Raw genomic sequence first — 18,174 nt, 5'->3', positions numbered from 1 at the left:
AAAAATATAAAATCATTTCATTTTAAACTAAGTGCATAAACATTAAAATAAAAAAAAATATTTAGTCAGTTAATATTCTCAAATGTGAAGTAGAAAAGTAAAATGAGAAAAATTAAGCTTCAATAGACAGGTCTATGCATGTTAACATGGTGTTGCACTGGTGCCGCAATACTAGCCCAAACTCAAGCTTCATAATAATGCCGATACCACAGTGTTTTTTCATTCCTTTCTAACCTAACCTAACTCTAACCTAACCTAACCCAAACGATTGCAATATTCCCAGATAGTAGTGGTATTCGGCTAAACTTGGTGGTGCAACGGCTTAGACTCTGAGACCAGGGGCTGGTTGCATAAAACTGTTTAGACTACTCTTACTAGTTAGTCGTCTATAATGTTGGTCTTAATTTTTTCAGTCAGTTGCATTAAAACTTTGTCTAAAAAAAATCTGTCTAATTTAAGAACAAAATGTAACCAGGCTAACTTCTGGTTACATTCTATGTTGCCATGGAAAATAACTGTCAGCTGAGCCAGTGGGGGCTTCAGTTGAGGGCTGAAAGGGGATTGAGTTCAGACTTTGTAGAAGACTTTGACTTCAACGATGGTAACAAAATGTCATGTGGTTTATTATTTGGGTTAACATCACTAAATTTATTAATTAGAATCAATTTTGAAGCATTGTATTCCTCTAATAAGCAAATGTTTTCAGTGAATGCAACAGGCTTTCTATGGCGTATTTAGCTAGTCAAACTAATTGTTAGGCGCAGTTTTAAGTTAATGGCTATGTTTATGCAACCGGCCCAAGGGGCTGTTGAAACAGACTGAGCACAACAGAATGGCACAGAACGCAAGGATCTTGAAATGCACATTACCAAATTGAATTCCTATCCTGCAAAGTGTTTTAAAACCCATTACTTAATCTGAGAAAAACTGATAGATAGATGCAAAGGCCAAAGACCACCACCTATGGGGTTGTTCACACCAAATACTTTTGTGTCCAGTTTTCCAATTGTTTTGCTATGCAAACATGCTAACTACCATATGGCAATAGCCTCCTCCCCTATCCAGCAAAGTTTACATTTCTGTCCCGGAGAATCGAGTTGATTGCAGAGCTGTACCATTAGCAGGGCTGTTCCTAAGCATATGGGGGCCCTAAGCAAAATCCTACTCGCAATAATATTATTTACAACTTGGACATTGGGCAGTCCAGCTATACAATCCACATTACACAAATACCTGTTTTGCCTATTCTCCAATATCCCTTAATATACATACTAAAACTAAAATAAAAACTAAATAAAACTAAAACTAAACTAAAACTAACAAAGAACTACAAACAAAACGAAACTAAACTAAATTTTTTTTTTTTTTTAATGATATAGAAATAAAAACAAAATTCAAAATTCAAAACTATTATAACTTTGCTTGTCACACATCCAAAATTTGAATGAAAAGTTTTAGCATTCGAATGTGCGTTTTTATCTTAAATTCGACGAATATTTTAATTTTAATATGACAGCCTTAATAGGCACAGAGTCTCAAACAGCCGCCAATGCAGACATACCTGGTCATGGTAGATCTCATGTAGCTTGACTATGTTGGGGTGTCCATCACACAGTTTGAGAGCAGCAATCTCTTTCTGCGTTTGTGCCTCCATTCTGCATGATTAAAAATATAAGAACTACAAATCACATGGATAACCATTATGTAATACAAATTATACGGAGTACATCAAAAAGTACTTACATTCTTATGGACAGTTAATGCTGTTTTTGCATAATTCTGGCACATTCAATGTGCCTTTGGTCAATCACAGACTACTTACGCACATGCACTTGCTCTATTTATATGCATACTTCACTGGACATTAATAAGTAACACTGCATTTTTTTATAATGTGCATTTAATAACTTCTGCATATAGAAAATATGGTTAGGGCAACCCATATTCTACAAATATGTTTATATATAACAAAAAACCATATATTCTATTCTCTTCACTACCTTTGTACCAATTTTTTTCTTCTTTACTACCTTTGTACCAGTGTGTACCATTGTGTATGTAAACCTTTGCCTTAGACTTTAGAAAAGACTCTGTTGGCAGGCTGCATTACTGATTATCTGATACCTTTTACTGACGATCTTCACAGCGTATTTCTGTCCGCTCTTCTTGTGAGTACACTGTCTGCAGATGGAGAAGCTTCCCTCACCCAGAGCGCTCTCCTTCAGATCCATTTCATAGTTCATGTAGAACGGAGAGTCCTGCAGTCAGATTGTCAGAAGATTAGAGGAAAACTGGATGACATCTACTGACGTAAAGGGTCCGTGTACATTGCACATGTTAATGTGCTCATGGTTGTGATGTCAAAAACATCACAATTTCTGATTGAGGTTCACAAAAGCCACTTATTTACACACATCTGCACTTACCTTAGGGTCCAATTCACTTCAGGAATTCAGTAAATCAGGGAACGACGCAAGCATGCCTATAAAATCAGAGCTAAATAAAGCAAAACAAATATTTTTCTGCCTTGCAAGCACTTGTATTACCTTAAGCAAATGCAGATACAGTTCTTTGGTTGAGCAAAGCTTGCTGGGTCAGGCTGGTTGAGATGCTCAAACAGAGCAATGCTTTGATAGTGCCATAGAGCCACTGTGTTTACACTTTTTGGGGGGAAATCAACCTAAAATGTCACTGCACATTCAGATGGGCTAGGAGAAAGTGTTAAAATGTAAAAAAAAATAAAAAAATAAAAAAAAATAATAATAATAATTACACACATCAGCTATAATGTTGCAATGTTTAAAAAAAAAAAAAAAAAAAAAAAGCTATATGAAAACTGACCTTCATCATAGCGCTACGGGCAACAGCAGCAGAACCCGGCCTTTCTGACCCTCTGCACAGCTGACCTGGATCGTCCATCACTGCATTCCTCTTAAACAGGATGGAGGGAGCCATAAAGGAATAGCCCTGCAGATACAAACATCTATAAACACACTCACAGACAGCTGGAAGAGGATACTAATGCAGAGGAAATGCTCAAAGTGACAGCGAATGTTTTTTGTTTATTAACTGTTTAAGCTCTGAAGGTGTTTTTAAAGATTTCCTGTTTCAGTGGCATGCCCATATAACTCAACAAAAAACCAAAGAGGGTCAATTGAGGAAAAATGTTTCATATTTTTTAATGATATAGATTATGATAAATTCTGAGACTCTCAGGGGCAGATTCACTAAACAGTTGCGGTACTTCTGAGTTTGGTATTTCTGCGAAAATACCTGCGTCTTATTCACTAACCACCCGCAATCACGTTAAGCGGGCGCAATCAGTGCTGAAATTGCACTGCGTCTACAATATTTAAATTAAGTCGCTGTCATTCCTTTCCGCGCAAACACGACTCCTTTCTATGTAAATTAGGCTCATTAAAGATTGTGCTTCATTCACAAAACTCTGTGCAATCTGCCCTGCACAATTTACATCGCACTATTACCACCAAATTAAATTAGGAGGAAAAATGAATTTGATTTAAAAGAGATGTTTGTCAGGGGGCCTGGGTAGCTCAGTGAGTAAAGACGTTGACTACCACCCCTGGAGTCGCGAGTTCAAATCCAGGGCATGCTTAGTGACTCCAGCCAGGTCTCCTAAGCAACCAAATTGGCCCGGTTGCTAGGGAGGGTAGAGTCACATGGGGTAACCTCCTCGTGGTCGCAATAATGTGGTTCGCTCTCAGTGGGGCGCGTGGTGAGTTGTGCATGGATGCCATGGAGAATAGCGTGAAGCCTCCACACGCGCTATGTCTCTGCGGTAATGCGCTCAACAAGCCACGTGATGAGATGCGCGGATTAACGGTCTCAGACGCGGAGGCAACTGAGATTCGTCCTCCGCCACCCAGACTGAGGCGAGTCACTACACCACCACAAGGACTTAGAGCACATTGGGGATTGGGCATGCCAAATTGGGGAGAAAAAAAAAAAAAAAAAAGAGATGTTTGTGGACATTTTCAACTGATCATTTCAGCAGAAATTAATCAAATACTCATCAAATGATGTTGAAGAGTATTTTAACCTGGCATAAATCCAGATGCACGGTGTCATCAAGTGCAAGTTCTGCATGTTTAAGAGTTGATCCAGGCGTCTGGGTCAAATTGATGCTGTTCAGTCCCGGCAAGGTGGGTTAAATACAGTGGTCTGCAGCATTGTTGGCTATATTGCACTCAGAATCGGACCGCAAGATCAGAATTGCCCAGGCAAATTGTGTTCAGCAGCGATTTTGTGGGTGCATTTGTAACGTTGCCTGATCTGCATAATTACTTTAGTGAATCGGGCACTAAATGAGCACAGTTATCGCGTGCAAAAAACTGGTGCTTTTATCGGGTGCAATTAATTCTTAGTGAATCTGCCCCTCAGCCTAAGAAACTGCTGAGAAAAAAAAAAAAAAAAGAGCCAAAAATTCTCTTTTTTTCTGATTTTACATTATATATCACTGGGTGTAAATAAGGTAGCTCTGAAAAACTGCTTTTATTTTGTTCCCAATTATGTCAACTGTAACTGAGTAAAATTTTGTGTTGATACGACAAAGCAAACAGAAGTTATAGCACTACAAAAATTATTTATCCTAGTGTCCAAAAACGGCTCCAAACAAATAAAACAATTATTATACATAAGAACTAATTACACAACAATGACTAAAGGTATGCTCGTGAGTAACAAGATCTCATTCAGTTCTGTTCTGTGTCATTTGAGCCATCTCTGAGTCTGTGTCATGTACTTGGCACCATCTCCTGGTGGCCATATTTAATTACAGTGAACGATCCTCTCTGCCCATATTTGGATGACTTCCACCTCTTGTTGCAGTGATCTGAATCCTAATCCAATTGTTTTAGTGTTCCGTGATGCTGGACAATGTACTACATTATTTCCGATGAAGTCATCTGATCCAATGTGCTGTGTGCACATTGTGCTTTGTGTAGATTATCTAATAATCTATGCCTCCGATTATGTTGTGTGTGGCCTCGTTTTATTAGGAATCCCCTCTTCTAAGTAATGTCATGTGATATTTTATGTTCTGTTTATTTTTTGTTAAGTAATAAGTGAAAACGTGGCTTATAAGCAACACCTGTTTACATGTAACGTATGTCAAAGACATAGCTATTACTCGCTATATTTCTGTCTGTGAGTTAAACAAATAGGCTGATTGTATTCTACTCTTTGTGAGCTTTCAAATGACATATGACACATGGCTAATTGATCAGTTTGATGTTTTTACTGCTTTCAATAAAATGTACAGTGCAACATTTTTAGTAAATTATCAAAACGGAACACTTCTGATTTATCTGCAAGTTTAAAAGCACTTGTTCAGTTTTGGTCATAATGCCTACATACAAACGATACCTATTTTGTGTTGGTCAAGACAGTAGTCTTGAAAGTTTGGTTACAGAATGCGGTTGTCACTCTCGTTTATAACCAAACTGTGTTTAAACATAACTGTGTTTAGTACTCTAAAACAAGACTGACAACAGTATTATGCTGCTGTGTAAACGTAGCCTTTAAGAAATTAAAAAATCCATAGCTGCTTTTTTTTTCTTCTTCAATGCATGTCCTCCATTCACAGGGACTCCAGTCACATTGTTTGGAATGCCTACTTCAAGTGCGCTGGTTAGCCAAGTCGCATCTAAAAAAAAGCCTCCACCAGCCCATGCCCCACTTACACGGCCAGACTGCAGCTGTGTGTGCTACAGGGCGGAGGTGTGCCTGGTTGGATGAGAGGATAGCTGGACGGAAGGATGATGAGATGAATGGTTGAAATGCTTTTAATTGCTAAGCTAAGGTATTTGATTGCCCTGCTTTTCAAATTATCGCAGTCCTTTAATGCAGCTTAATTTCAGTTTGTGAGGAGTTTGAGGGGGTGGCTCCATTTATATGCGCCTATGTGTGTGTGTGTGATTGGAAAGTTATCATTGCAGACGTCTCTGCAATTGTACCGCCCAAACATTACGAAGGATCAAAATTCCAGTGCACATGAAAGGCGAACGCTCAGAAAAGCCAAGATGAAGTTGGTAATCAAAAGTTGAAGGAGTAAATTGAGCCAGACGTGGCTGTTCTCGCAGACGCCGACCTTTTATTTCACAACGCCGTTTAATGGCTGCATTGATCCACCAGACTGAAGGATTCAGAAGGCAATCATAGACACCATCTCTTTCGCAGCCTTCCATTTCATCTGGCATCATGCTATAGGCAACACTATGGATCAAGCTGCATCAAAAATTGTCATTCACACTTGATGCTTGAATCTATCTCCATATTACCATAATTACATTTCATAACAGCTCTCTAATTCCAACATTGACAGCCAAGCTCACACTGCGTAAGTGATCATTATAAAAGCTGAATTGCCCTTATCCACTTCGGTACTTCCTGCTTACTGATAATGAGGGTTAACTGAACAATTATACAACCCAACATCAAATGTCCACTCACTCATGTGCATAAATTAATTCATGCCACCGATATCAAACATGTTTTTAATTAAGGTGCAGTGTGAATATAAACTTTGGTCCAGGGTTTATGTATACTAGACATGGTTTTCAAATACGTTTTATAATATTGTTAGTTTGGAGTAGTTTACTGACATGGATCTTGGAATCTCATTAAGTAAAATGAAAAATCTTTATTCAAGTAATTTCGTTAGTTTGCCACGTGAACAAATTCTTCTTTTGTTCATTTGTCACATGACCGCTACTAGGTTCGGCAGACAAACGATTCGTTCATGAGTGACAATCACTGGTCTTTCATTAATTTTTCTCTGTACAGCTAACAGTTCAGTATGTTGCTGTTGTTTGTATCGTGGTCAGTACAGGTCAGTGTGACAATACATAACATTTAAATTTTCATGATGAATAATTTTCAAGTACTTAATTCAGTAAGTGTTTACAAGATATTTTCTGCCAAATGTAAAGTTAAATTAAAATGACTATCGGTAAATTCAAAGGGACATTCTGTAAGGTATACTTGATTTGGGTCTACAGTTCACACCAAGGGTATGAGGACATAAATCATACAAGGGGATGCATCATGAAAAATAAATTACAGTTTTTTATAATCAATTCAATATTCAAGTAAATAAAATCATAGCTTTTGCAGTCTATAATATTTTCTGAAGAGAAGATAAAAGTTGAAAATCCATAAACAGTTTATGATGGCTTGAATTTAAGGCATCGTGCTTTATAAATGTTATTTTTCCCATCATAGAGATAAAGTTTAAAACATTAACAAACTCTTTTTTTACCAGATTCAATGTTTGGAAAAGTACCTTCACAAAGTTATAAACTGCAAGAAATAAAGAAGCTACAATTTTAGAACAGAAACGCTTCGTGTAACAGTAAGAGCAAAAATAAAAGCTAATTAACCGCTATTATTTAAAGAAACAGTTCACCCAAAAATTAAAATTCTCTCATAATTTACTCACCCTCATGTCATCCTAGATGTGTATGACTTACTTTCTTCTGCTGAACATAAATTAAGATTTTTCGAAGAATATTTCAGCTCTGTTGGTCCATACAACGCAAGTGAATGGCGGCCAGAAATTTGAAGCTCCAAAAAGCATGTAAAGGCAGCATAAAAGTAATCCATACGAGTCGAATTACTTGGTGTGTAGCGATATGATTGGTGTGGAGGAGAAACAGATCAATATTTAAGTCCTTTTTTGCTATAAATTCTCTTCCCTGCCCAGTAGGTGGCAATATGCAAGAAGAATGCGAATCGTCAAAACACAAAAGAAGAAGATTTAGAAAGGGGCCACCATTCACTTGCATTGTATGGACCTACAGAGCTGAGATATTTTTCTAAAAAGCTTCATTTGTGTTCAGCAGAACACCAACATCAATTACGACCAACATTAATTACATATAAATTATGTAAATAAGTCGCTTTGAACTATAGGTCACAGGACCTTTCAGATGATGAAAAAAAAAATACAGTAAGTACTATATGTTACTTGGGGGCCATCATTTTCACGTATTACTTCATGACATAAACAGAATATGTAAAAAAGCAGATCGTTATTAACAGCAAAGCATCTCGATTTAAACAAGTCCAAACACAACATAACATGGTGCACAGATCTTGTATTACATCACGTATCACAGAGTGGTAGTTTAATGCAATATAACAGCTGTTAGAGGTTCATTATTCTCTCTCTGTTAGCGATTCATCAGGATTACCGTAAATACTCATGAAAATGGGCATAATACAATTTATGCAAGTGTATTGTCATTTATTTCTCATTCAAATCAGCATACATCTGTAATATAGGCACATTTCTGGTTTATGTTACATCCGCCAAACCTTAGCAAACCTAAGAGTCGGTCAGATTTTCAAGTCCCAATTCCAAGCTTTTAAAGGACACCTATTTTTGAAATGAGTATCTTTAAATGAGTTAGCTAGCAGTTCCAGGTTAAAATATAAAAAATAAAAAAAGAATAATAATAATAAAAAACTATCAGTATCGGCCACAATGAGCTGTGAATTATCGGTTATTGGTATCAGCCCAGAAATTCCATATTGGAATCCCACATCCCAAGTTTGTTCAAATGTATTCCTACAATTAAGACAATGCAGCCAAACTTGTCCGCCCCTCACCTGAAAGATGCGGTCAATGTTGTTGGGGAGTGCAGCTGGGGAGTATGTTGGATCCATCTCTGTAAACTCCTCCGCAAAGTTGCTCACATCCAGCTCATCACGAATTACAGGCTTAAAAGGTGCTGGAACCTTCTTAGCAGCTAGATCCTCCCAGTTCATTTTCTGAATCAACAAATATCAAACATTTTTGCTGTTAGTTACTCAAAGCCTTAATGTATCTAGAAAAGCAATTTTAAAACAAATGAAAAGGGAATAAATTACAGTACGTTCTTCTTCTAAGATGAATTTTAGAGAATTGAGGCTTTTGAGATGATTCATGTTTCTCTTGCCTGGTAAAATGGATGACTTTTCACATTCTGTGCCCCTGATGGCCCAGAGCCCAGCCTCTTCATTGGGTCTTTAATTAGCAGTCGCTGAATAATGTCTTTGGCCAGGGGCCCCATGTCCTTGGAGAACGGGGGATCCTTCTTCTTAATTCTCCTATTGGACAGACAGAGAGAGAGAGAGAGAGAGAGAGAGAGAGAGAGAGAGAGATAGAGAGAATCTAAAACCACATTTTTACAATTTCTAGGGTTAAAAAGTGCAAAGAAATTTAATTTGTCAAAAGGATGATGCATTTTTTGCAGTGCTTCAACTCATCACTATTTTAAAACTAAATGTACTTCTAGATAATGAAACTGGTGTTTATATTACAGAGCACAGAGCGCACAGCTCTGAGTGTGTGTGTGTGTGTGCAGGTCTTTACTCGGCAATGTCAGAATGAGAGTTCTCATCGCCGTCAACAGTGAAAGGAGAGCCTCCGGTCAACAGCTCATACATCAGAACTCCCATACTCCACCAGTCCACTGCCTGCAAGAATACATTAGAACAACACACTGGTACTTTATTCTCAACTCCACTTTTTACATTCTAAAGTTTAGATACAGTATAAATACATACATATTTATAATGTGTGCACATTTATGACAGGCCATGTAAAAAATAACTGAATTAATATTAAACAAAAATTTAACTTAAAGGAATCTTCCAGGTTCAAAACATGTTAAGCTCAATCGACAGCATTTGTGGCATAATTTTGATTAACACAAACATTTATTTTGACTTGCCCCTCATTTTCTTATAAAAAAAAAAAAAAAAAAAAAAGGAAAAATCAGGGTTACAATGAAAGTGAATGGAGGCCAAACAGTAAATGTTAAAATACTCTCTATTTCAAAAGTGTAGCCACAAGACATAAAATGTATGCATGTAAACATGATTTTAGTATAATAAAATTGCTTGCTAACCTTTTCTGTGCAAAGTTATAGCCAATTTTACAACTTCGTTGCCATGACGATGTACTGCCAACAAACCTTAACATTACAGTAAAAACTATGGTTTAAACAACTTTACAGCTAAAATAATACACAAGTTTTAACAGAAAAATTCATTTAAGTGCTTTTATAAAATTATAAGCTTCACATTTCTGCCTTTAAACCCTCCAGAAATTGTCCCCATTCACTTCCATTGTAAGTGCCTCACTGTTGCTTTGAGTCTAAATACTTTTTGTGGTAAGCAACATTATGCAACAAATGCTGTCGATTGAGCTTAACTTGTGTTGAACCCGGAATAGTCCTTTAAGCTAATTAAATAGTGTGGTGAAGGGATGAATGAGAGAGGTTTACTTTACCTTGTCATGTCCTGACTCTCCTCCTGCTACGATCTCAGGGGCCATATACTCAATAGTGCCACAGATAGAATAAGCCCTCTCTACCTACAAGACAGAGCTGTTGTTCAGAAACTGAAACTGATCAATGACCACGTTTACATGCACATAATTTCCCCCATCTGTATATTAATTTATGTTTATTTTTTAAAGTAAAAAAAAAAAAAATCTGTCTGTACCTCGCTCCAAAAATGTGTTTTGGCTTTTCACAAATGCCTGTGTCTCACAGAACTCAGAATCACTTTGTTTGGACATGTGCAGATATAAATTAATATTATATTTCCATTACTGTGGATATAACAAATAAAGTGTTTACATACATGACCCAACATTCTGATTAATTAAGGCATGTTCCAGCTTTTTTTAGTTGGATTTATAAAAACAAACATTTTTGAGTCTTAACATGCACAGCAAAATGGGGGCAAGTAGCAAAAATCTAGGTGTGTCGATTGTGTTTTTCTTACATCGTTTAAAACCTTTCCCAGATAAAGGAACACTGTTTAAAGCGCTTACATGACTTTACACGTGCAAGGCTTTGTGTATAACCGGTACACAGAATGTGTTCCATAGCGACACTACTATTGCAACATAGTCTTTTCAAAGTTAAAACTAAAATTAATATAAACCTCCTATGCACCTAATCTCGATTCTTCATTCTAGATTGATTAATCACTGCACTTAGATGCCATTGTGGCTAAAACTAAATGTACCATCTGTGCTTTCTAAATTGGGCAAAACTGCTTTCTGAAATTATGCGGTATATTTATGGAATTAATTACAAGAAAACATCTGGTACAATCTCCTTTAATATCCTATGAGCATTTAACAATCTCGCCACAGGTTTGAATACTGATACCAGCACATGGTTTTTTTAATTAAAGTTTCCATGTGCATTTATTAATTGCTTTTATTTTTATGTTTCTCATAATATGCATATATCTGCAGATTATGAATTTACTTGTTTTATATGTTTTTTATATGCATGCTATAAAGTCTTAATAGCTAGAGGCATATTCTCAAACCACACTTGTAAAAAAGAAATTCTGGCTTATATGGGTTGTTAGCTGGTAAAATAAAGGTCAAATTGAGAAAAAAACAAAAGCATTAATATAATCTGAAGCTTTCAGAACAAAGAACACGGTCAAAACATGCATGATATACAATTACGACACAGAGCAAACAGCCTCTTGATGTAATTACATCCATGGGATGGTTGGAGGTACATTGTGAACTTTTGAAATGAGCCAAATAGAACATCCCTTACAGGGCAGGACACGGCAAAACCTGCATGTGCAGGATGTTGGGTGGTCCATGCAAACAATCATTCATTAGAAAAGGATGCATCTCTCATAGACTGAAGATGAGAAGCCCCAGACAACAACTCTTAGTACAGATTCAACATTTGTCTTATCACACCCATCACATAAGCTTAGGAGAGTAGAAGTCTGACTGGTTTTAATTATAAAAATGTAAAAACAAATTGTTATTAACCATTTTTATTGATTCCAGTTACAGATTAAATAAACATGACAGAAAACACAGAATCAAATTATATGAACTTAAAACCCTTTCCTCTGAACATTCCAGCAGTGATTACTGCTTTTGGAAAAGGTCATGGGGCATCAGTGTATTACTCCCTGCTAATTCAGAGTCTGGGAATGGAGCTTTAACTTCTATCAAGAGATTATGGGAGAAAGACTTAAACTTGGTATTGGAGGAGGGAGTGTGGGCTAGGATTCTAAAAAACATCAAGTCTGTGCAAGGGTGCACCTTATGCAATTTAAGATTTTACATCGATTCTATTGGACCCCCTCTAGATTGTATAGGCTTGGTCTGAAAGACACACCCACCTGCTGGCAATGCTAATCAGAAGATGGAGACACAACCCATGTTTTTTGGTGGTGTGTTAAGATCCAAGATTTTTGGTTGAGGTTTCAGAGTTTTATGTGTGACATATTGAGCACCCAAATTTCATTTTACCCAGACTCTGTATTTTAGGCGATGGGGCGGTCATTAATATAGGGGATAATCACATAAAAAATTGGGTCCTAACCAGTGTTATGATCGGCAGACAGGTCATCCTTAGGGGATAGAGGGCATACAGATGGGCAGGGTGGCGGCATTCGAAGAAATGTCATATAGAAGGCAGGGAAACTTGGATTTAATTAAAATGGGGCAGCTATTTGGCATTTTTGGAAGGCTCTCAGGGAGGGGAAGTGGACAGTGATGTGCAGTTTTAAATGTGTGTGTTTTATATATATACTTGACAATAAAAAAAAAATATACTTAAAGTACTTAAAGCTTAGAGCTTAAAGGGTTAAAGCAATTGACAGGAATATTCCTTTAAACATAGTTCCCACCCCAAATCAATATTCTCTCTAATTAGTGTTCCTGCCAAGCAAAAACTATTTCTATTGGACAGACCCTTCCCAGACCCGTGCTTCACTGTCCCAGTTTTAAAAAACATTCTATAAAAAAATTAAACACCACCTAATGCAGAGCAGTTCATTTCTTTATTATGCTTTTTTTTTAATCAAATTTAAATAGACTCACTCTCTGAGGGTGTTTCATTTTATACAGTAACTAAAACAAATGAATAAAAAATTATCGGCCTATAGAGCTATTTAGTATTAGTATGTTATCTGGAGGCCATACATTACTTTTATTCTTCTGTCTTGTTGAACATGCAAATGCAGTGTGATATCAATAACTTGTTCTTGAAAAAGCAGACCTCCATAGGAATATTCAGAGAACAGGCAGCCATACAAAATGCAAAAAGTGCTGTTTTCTGTAAGCAACAAAATATGCAGAGCAAGACACTGGTGTGCGGATTGACTTACCTCATGAAATTCCTTGCTAAGGCCAAAATCCGTCAGCACGATGTGACCGTTTGAATCAAGAAGTATGTTCTCGAGTTTCAGGTCTCTGTAGACGATTCCCAGCTGAAAAACAAACAAGAATGAGGAAGCTTCTATGTTTAGATGTGGGACCAAGTATTTTGAAAATTTCATTCATCATTTAAAACCTATTTTTTTTTTAAATAATTTGTTTTTGCCAAAATGATTTTTTTCAGCTAGTTGTATTAAAACTTCCCCTTGTCTGGGGTTATAAAATGCTGCCAATTACCTGGAAAATGTACAGTCATTTGAATAAATAATAAATGACAACATAATAGGTCACAACACAAAATGAGACCCAACCAAAACAAGGTATATCTGGCTGTAAACAAAACCGCACTGCCCCCTGGGCATCTCTCTTCTGCTCTTCAAAGAATCTATTAAAAACACTTCTCTTCCTCTTTCTGTAAACAAAGCCTTTGATAAATTTAAAGCACTGCAGATATACTCATTTAGCCTAGAGAGGAATTGATCTGAGTAGGCAGGAGAGAGGAGAAGTAAGCAAAGGAAGGAACTACTTCCACTATTGTCTCAAATGAGATGCTGTTTAGTGAACCTGCAAAAGGAAATGGAGGGCTTTGAATGAAAATAATGGGGCTTTTCCACTGCACGGTACAGCTCGACTCGGCTCTGCACGCTTTTGGGGGGTTTTCCACTGTGGATAGTACCTGGTACTTTTTCTAGTACCACCTCGATCGAGGTTCCAAGCGAGCCGAGCCGATACTAAATGTAACGTCAAAACCCTGAAGATCACTGATTGGTCAGAGAGAATCATCACTACAAGCGTCACTGGATTTGCGACACGGGACATCAACCCGCTAGTTTTAAAGTTAGCAACAGTGACAGCATTATCATTTGTTCACACGACTTTCGAATTGTAAAAAGAAATGACTGTGTGCAAAACCACACCATGGTTAATAAACGAGGTGCAGACGTTCCTCTCGTTAGCGACAAATGAAACGACGTGAAACGAAAAAGTCTTTCAGGAAGTGTCTCAGCTGTTGGCCGCACACGGCTACCACCGGACCTACCAACAGTGCAGGGAAAAGTTAAAAAAACTTAAAAGTGACTACAGAACCATCAAGGACCACAACAGCCGGAGTGGTTCAAACAGAAGAAAGTGGAAGTGGTTTGACCAAATGGACGCTATCTATGGCAATAGACCGGCGAGCAATTGGAGGGAGAGTGCCCTGGACTCTGCGTTGTTGGAGTCCACGATGGATGATGGTATGTTTTGTTACGTTAACTCTATATTCTGCTTGAAAATGTCACTTTATTTAGTTGACCAGCTACTGGAAAGCTTGCTTCTAAAACAACCAGGCCAATTTAACTGTTACACATGTGTAAAATCACCATGCAACAACTGCTTTATGCAGCACAATGAGCTAGTAGCTAACAGCTAGAGGTCGTGTTATTGTTTATGGTCAGTAATGTTTGTATCACGTTTAAGATGATGTCACGGCAGTAGAGGCGGCGCAACTATGATGATCAGCCTATAATCCCATCCACGTTGAGGCGGCACTAAACTGCAGTGGAAAAGCAAGCTCAGAAAAGTAAAGCGAGCAGAGTCGAGTCGAACCGAAACGTGCAGTGGAAAAGTGCCATAAGTGTGCACATTTTGGTACCATTTTTTACCTTATGCAAGTGCTCCAGTGCAAGTACAATCTCCCCGCTGTACAAGGTAACCTCTTGCTCTTTAAAGCGAACCCTTTGGACCAAGTGCGTGAAAAGCTCACCTCCATTCACATAGTCTGTGATATAAGGTTGTTAAAACAAAATTGCAACTGGTTACATACATGGTTTCATATTTAAAATGCACCTGGTATTTTGCAGTTACTGCAAAATCCTGCTTTAATGCTGACACTGACACAATTGCGTCCAAGCGAAACCACAAAAACCAAGAGTTCCTGTAGTGGCTTCCGTCTTTTATTATTATAAGACTTTGTTTAGTGTTAATACTGGTTAAAAGGGTCAGAAATTTACAGGGGCTTGGTGCAAAAATAACACAGAAACTGACAAAAATGCTCCCAAAATTCAAAACAAGGAGGCAAAAAAAAAATGCCCCTGTAATGAATTCTTCTGTGTTATATTTATATTTATCTGTTATATTTCTTGATATTTTTGTCTAGGCCTCATTATACATATAATCACATAAAATAGGAGATCTAAATATTCAGATTGAGAATTTATGTCCATGATTTTATTAAATTGAAGCATTTGACATAAGAGGACATACAGTGTCTCACATATACTTGTATAATAAGAACAAATTAAGTAATAAAGGAAATGAAAGGGAAAAAATGACCCTGAAAAATCAAATCCAGGTGACAAATATTGCCCATAATGGAAAAGTTAATTTCTGACATTGCTAGTAAGAATGCAAATTTGATCAGAAATGATTCTAGTTGTCTAGCTTGCACTCTTTCAAATTCAGAAGTAAACTTATAGCACATGTGCAATATACGTTTTTGCAATCCACAGCAGAGAAATAAGAAAGAGAGAGAGAAACAGCATACCTAGAATGAGATGCAGTTTGGTGTCTGTCTGGAAGGCATAGTGGAGTGTAACAAGGAAAGGGGACTCCCTGATATGCTCGAGGACCTGTCTCTCTGTGCGTGTGTGCTCCGCTGTCTTTGCCTTCTGCACAATGGTGGCCTTTTTCAGCACCTTCATGGCGTACAGTTTGCCAGAATCATGGCCGCTCACTTTGCGCACCAAAAACACCTTGCCGTAGGCTGCTCATAGGAGATGAACAATGTGTTAGTGGGGTAGGACTAAAAATAAAGACAGAACACAGAGTTCAGTTACTTGAACTATTACTAACCTCCTGTTCCCAGCACTTTCAACAGCTCAAAGTTCTCGATGCCCACACGCTCAACGTGACCCGTCAGATTGGCTGTGGAAAAGATTTAAACACAAAGATTCAGCACTTGGACACCATAGAACAAAACAAGCCCTACAAGAATAGTTTACCCCAAAATATTGAAATTCCGTCACCCTCATGTCATTATAAACCCATATGACTTGCTTTGTTTTATGGTAGAGGTCTGCAACCTGACCCGGCCCGATGGGACCCGAGAAACCGTCGGGTTTTGGGCCGGGTTCGGGCCAGTTTTTCCAAGTATGACATTTCAGGTTTTGTGTGTTTAACTAACGGTGTGCCAGTGTTTTTTTTCCTTCCGCTCTGGTGTGCTAAGGAGATGCAGTACCTTGTTAAAAGTGTGTATGTTCACAGTTAAGGCCCGGGTATACTTAAGTATCACATCGTGCCCAGTTGACCCTGTTGCCTTTCATTATACTCTTTTGACCCCGAGCGAATACAAATGCTTTCGAAGCATGTGCACTACTACTGATTTGTGATACTCTTTTATTACAGACATAGGCTGAGCTGATGACGAAATTTGTGTCATGCATACTGTGCGCGGAGGGATCATCAATACGGACAACCGACGTATACTTTGGGCTTTACTATACTGTTACGCCTGCTACGATCCTCTATTCCAAGGAGATGTTAGGCAAAATATAAGCCTCACCTTCATTGCATCCTATTTCCATACAATGGAAGGGAATGGTGGCTGATGCTATCTTTCAGCCTAATATCTCCTGTTGTGTTCCACAGAATAAAGTAATGTGGGTTTGGAGCGACATGAGGGTGAGTAAATGATGACAGTGTTTGATCTGCACTGAAAGCTTAGATTTAAGCTCATTTACCTCTAGATTCTTTAACTCTTGCCACTTTCACACATCAGTGAGGAAGGAAACATGATGTTAAAATTGGCAAACTCTTAGATGAGCCTGCAGCTGTTTTGTAAATATAGTATGCACAGTAGTGTATAAACAGGCCCAGACGGAATCTGCAGAATTCTGTTGCATTTTCAGTGCTGGAAAAATCTGCAAGGCAGATTTAAAAAAGGTAAAATGTGTAAAACTGAGCTTAGACACACTTATTGGTAGCTGAACACATAATCAAATTTGCCCTAATATTCAATAACCGAACATGCAAGGGGCAGGGGCAATTGAAAGAGTTCAAATTCTGTGGAAATCTGCAAGGTAACAAAACGCCAGATGAAATCATTTATTAGGGGAATAAAACGGCCTTCATGAATGAGACACGGGAAAGAGCAAGCATGTGTGTGGTATATATTTACACGTTAGCGTTTTGCCTGAAGAAAGGTCACTTGCTATATGCAGTAGATGCCAATGAGTGTGCCCAGTGAGGTGAACATATTCCTGCTGTTTCCCACACTCAAAGCATAACAGCAGCATAACATCTTATGCAAAACTGTGTCCCCTCTAACCTCTCTCTTTGCAAAATATCTGATTTTAGAAGGAAGGATATGTCTTGTTACCACATCCTCTGATTGGATATCGAGCAACATGTTTAAATAGATGGAGGAGACCTCACTTGCACAACACCCCTTGCAACCATTCAAGAGCGGCCCCTGGGAACTGCAATGTTTATTAATAGGGTTCCTGACCTCGACTCTCTCCACTAAGGTTTAGAAGGATTAATGGAGAGAATTGGTCCCCATCTGGTTTTATTTTTCTTTCTCAGGTGAACCTTAGTGACCACCACCTTCTCATTAAACATGCACTCTAAAGTTACTAACTTTGTTAATCATAATCACAAGCCAGCAACAATTAAATGCTTGTAAACTGATCATCCTCATTGACCTGCATTAATGATACAGTAATAGATATTATGTTACTGTATCTCTAATGATACAACTGTCTAATATCTAGATCTGGATAACTGATTTAAAAACTTGTGATTTTTATTGGCCAATACCATTAAGTAGAGAAGAGTGGCCAATTGCAGATACAGTGTCGATATATACTTTTTTTTACCCTATATTTGAACAAATTTTGGAACTGGCACTAGGTGAAATAACTACTTGTTAATCAAACAAACAGGCACAATTATGGGCAGAAAATCTCAAATAG

At 37.8% G+C, this 18,174-nt stretch overlaps 1 protein-coding gene across 1 annotated transcript in view; it reads right to left on the bottom strand.

Annotated features, from left to right (window-relative positions):
• LOC127454845 (ribosomal protein S6 kinase alpha-5-like) overlaps positions 1-18,174 on the bottom strand; it is a 39,802-nt gene that overhangs the window by 16,587 nt on the left and 5,041 nt on the right. The window contains exons 2-12 of the mRNA XM_051722306.1: positions 16,055-16,126; positions 15,747-15,965; positions 14,866-14,981; positions 13,174-13,275; positions 10,298-10,381; positions 9,377-9,480; positions 8,961-9,111; positions 8,632-8,793; positions 2,842-2,967; positions 2,125-2,258; positions 1,562-1,655 (exon numbers count right to left, since the gene is read on the bottom strand). Coding sequence (XP_051578266.1) covers positions 1,562-1,655; positions 2,125-2,258; positions 2,842-2,967; positions 8,632-8,793; positions 8,961-9,111; positions 9,377-9,480; positions 10,298-10,381; positions 13,174-13,275; positions 14,866-14,981; positions 15,747-15,965; positions 16,055-16,126 — 1,364 coding nt within the window. The remainder of the gene's footprint in view (positions 1-1,561; positions 1,656-2,124; positions 2,259-2,841; positions 2,968-8,631; positions 8,794-8,960; positions 9,112-9,376; positions 9,481-10,297; positions 10,382-13,173; positions 13,276-14,865; positions 14,982-15,746; positions 15,966-16,054; positions 16,127-18,174) is intronic.

Source organism: Myxocyprinus asiaticus, chromosome 17, assembly GCF_019703515.2.
Source record: "Myxocyprinus asiaticus isolate MX2 ecotype Aquarium Trade chromosome 17, UBuf_Myxa_2, whole genome shotgun sequence".
NCBI lineage: Eukaryota > Metazoa > Chordata > Actinopteri > Cypriniformes > Catostomidae > Myxocyprinus > Myxocyprinus asiaticus.
The sequence above is the reverse complement of the archived record's forward strand: the minus strand, read 5'-3'. Positions and strand labels throughout refer to the sequence as shown.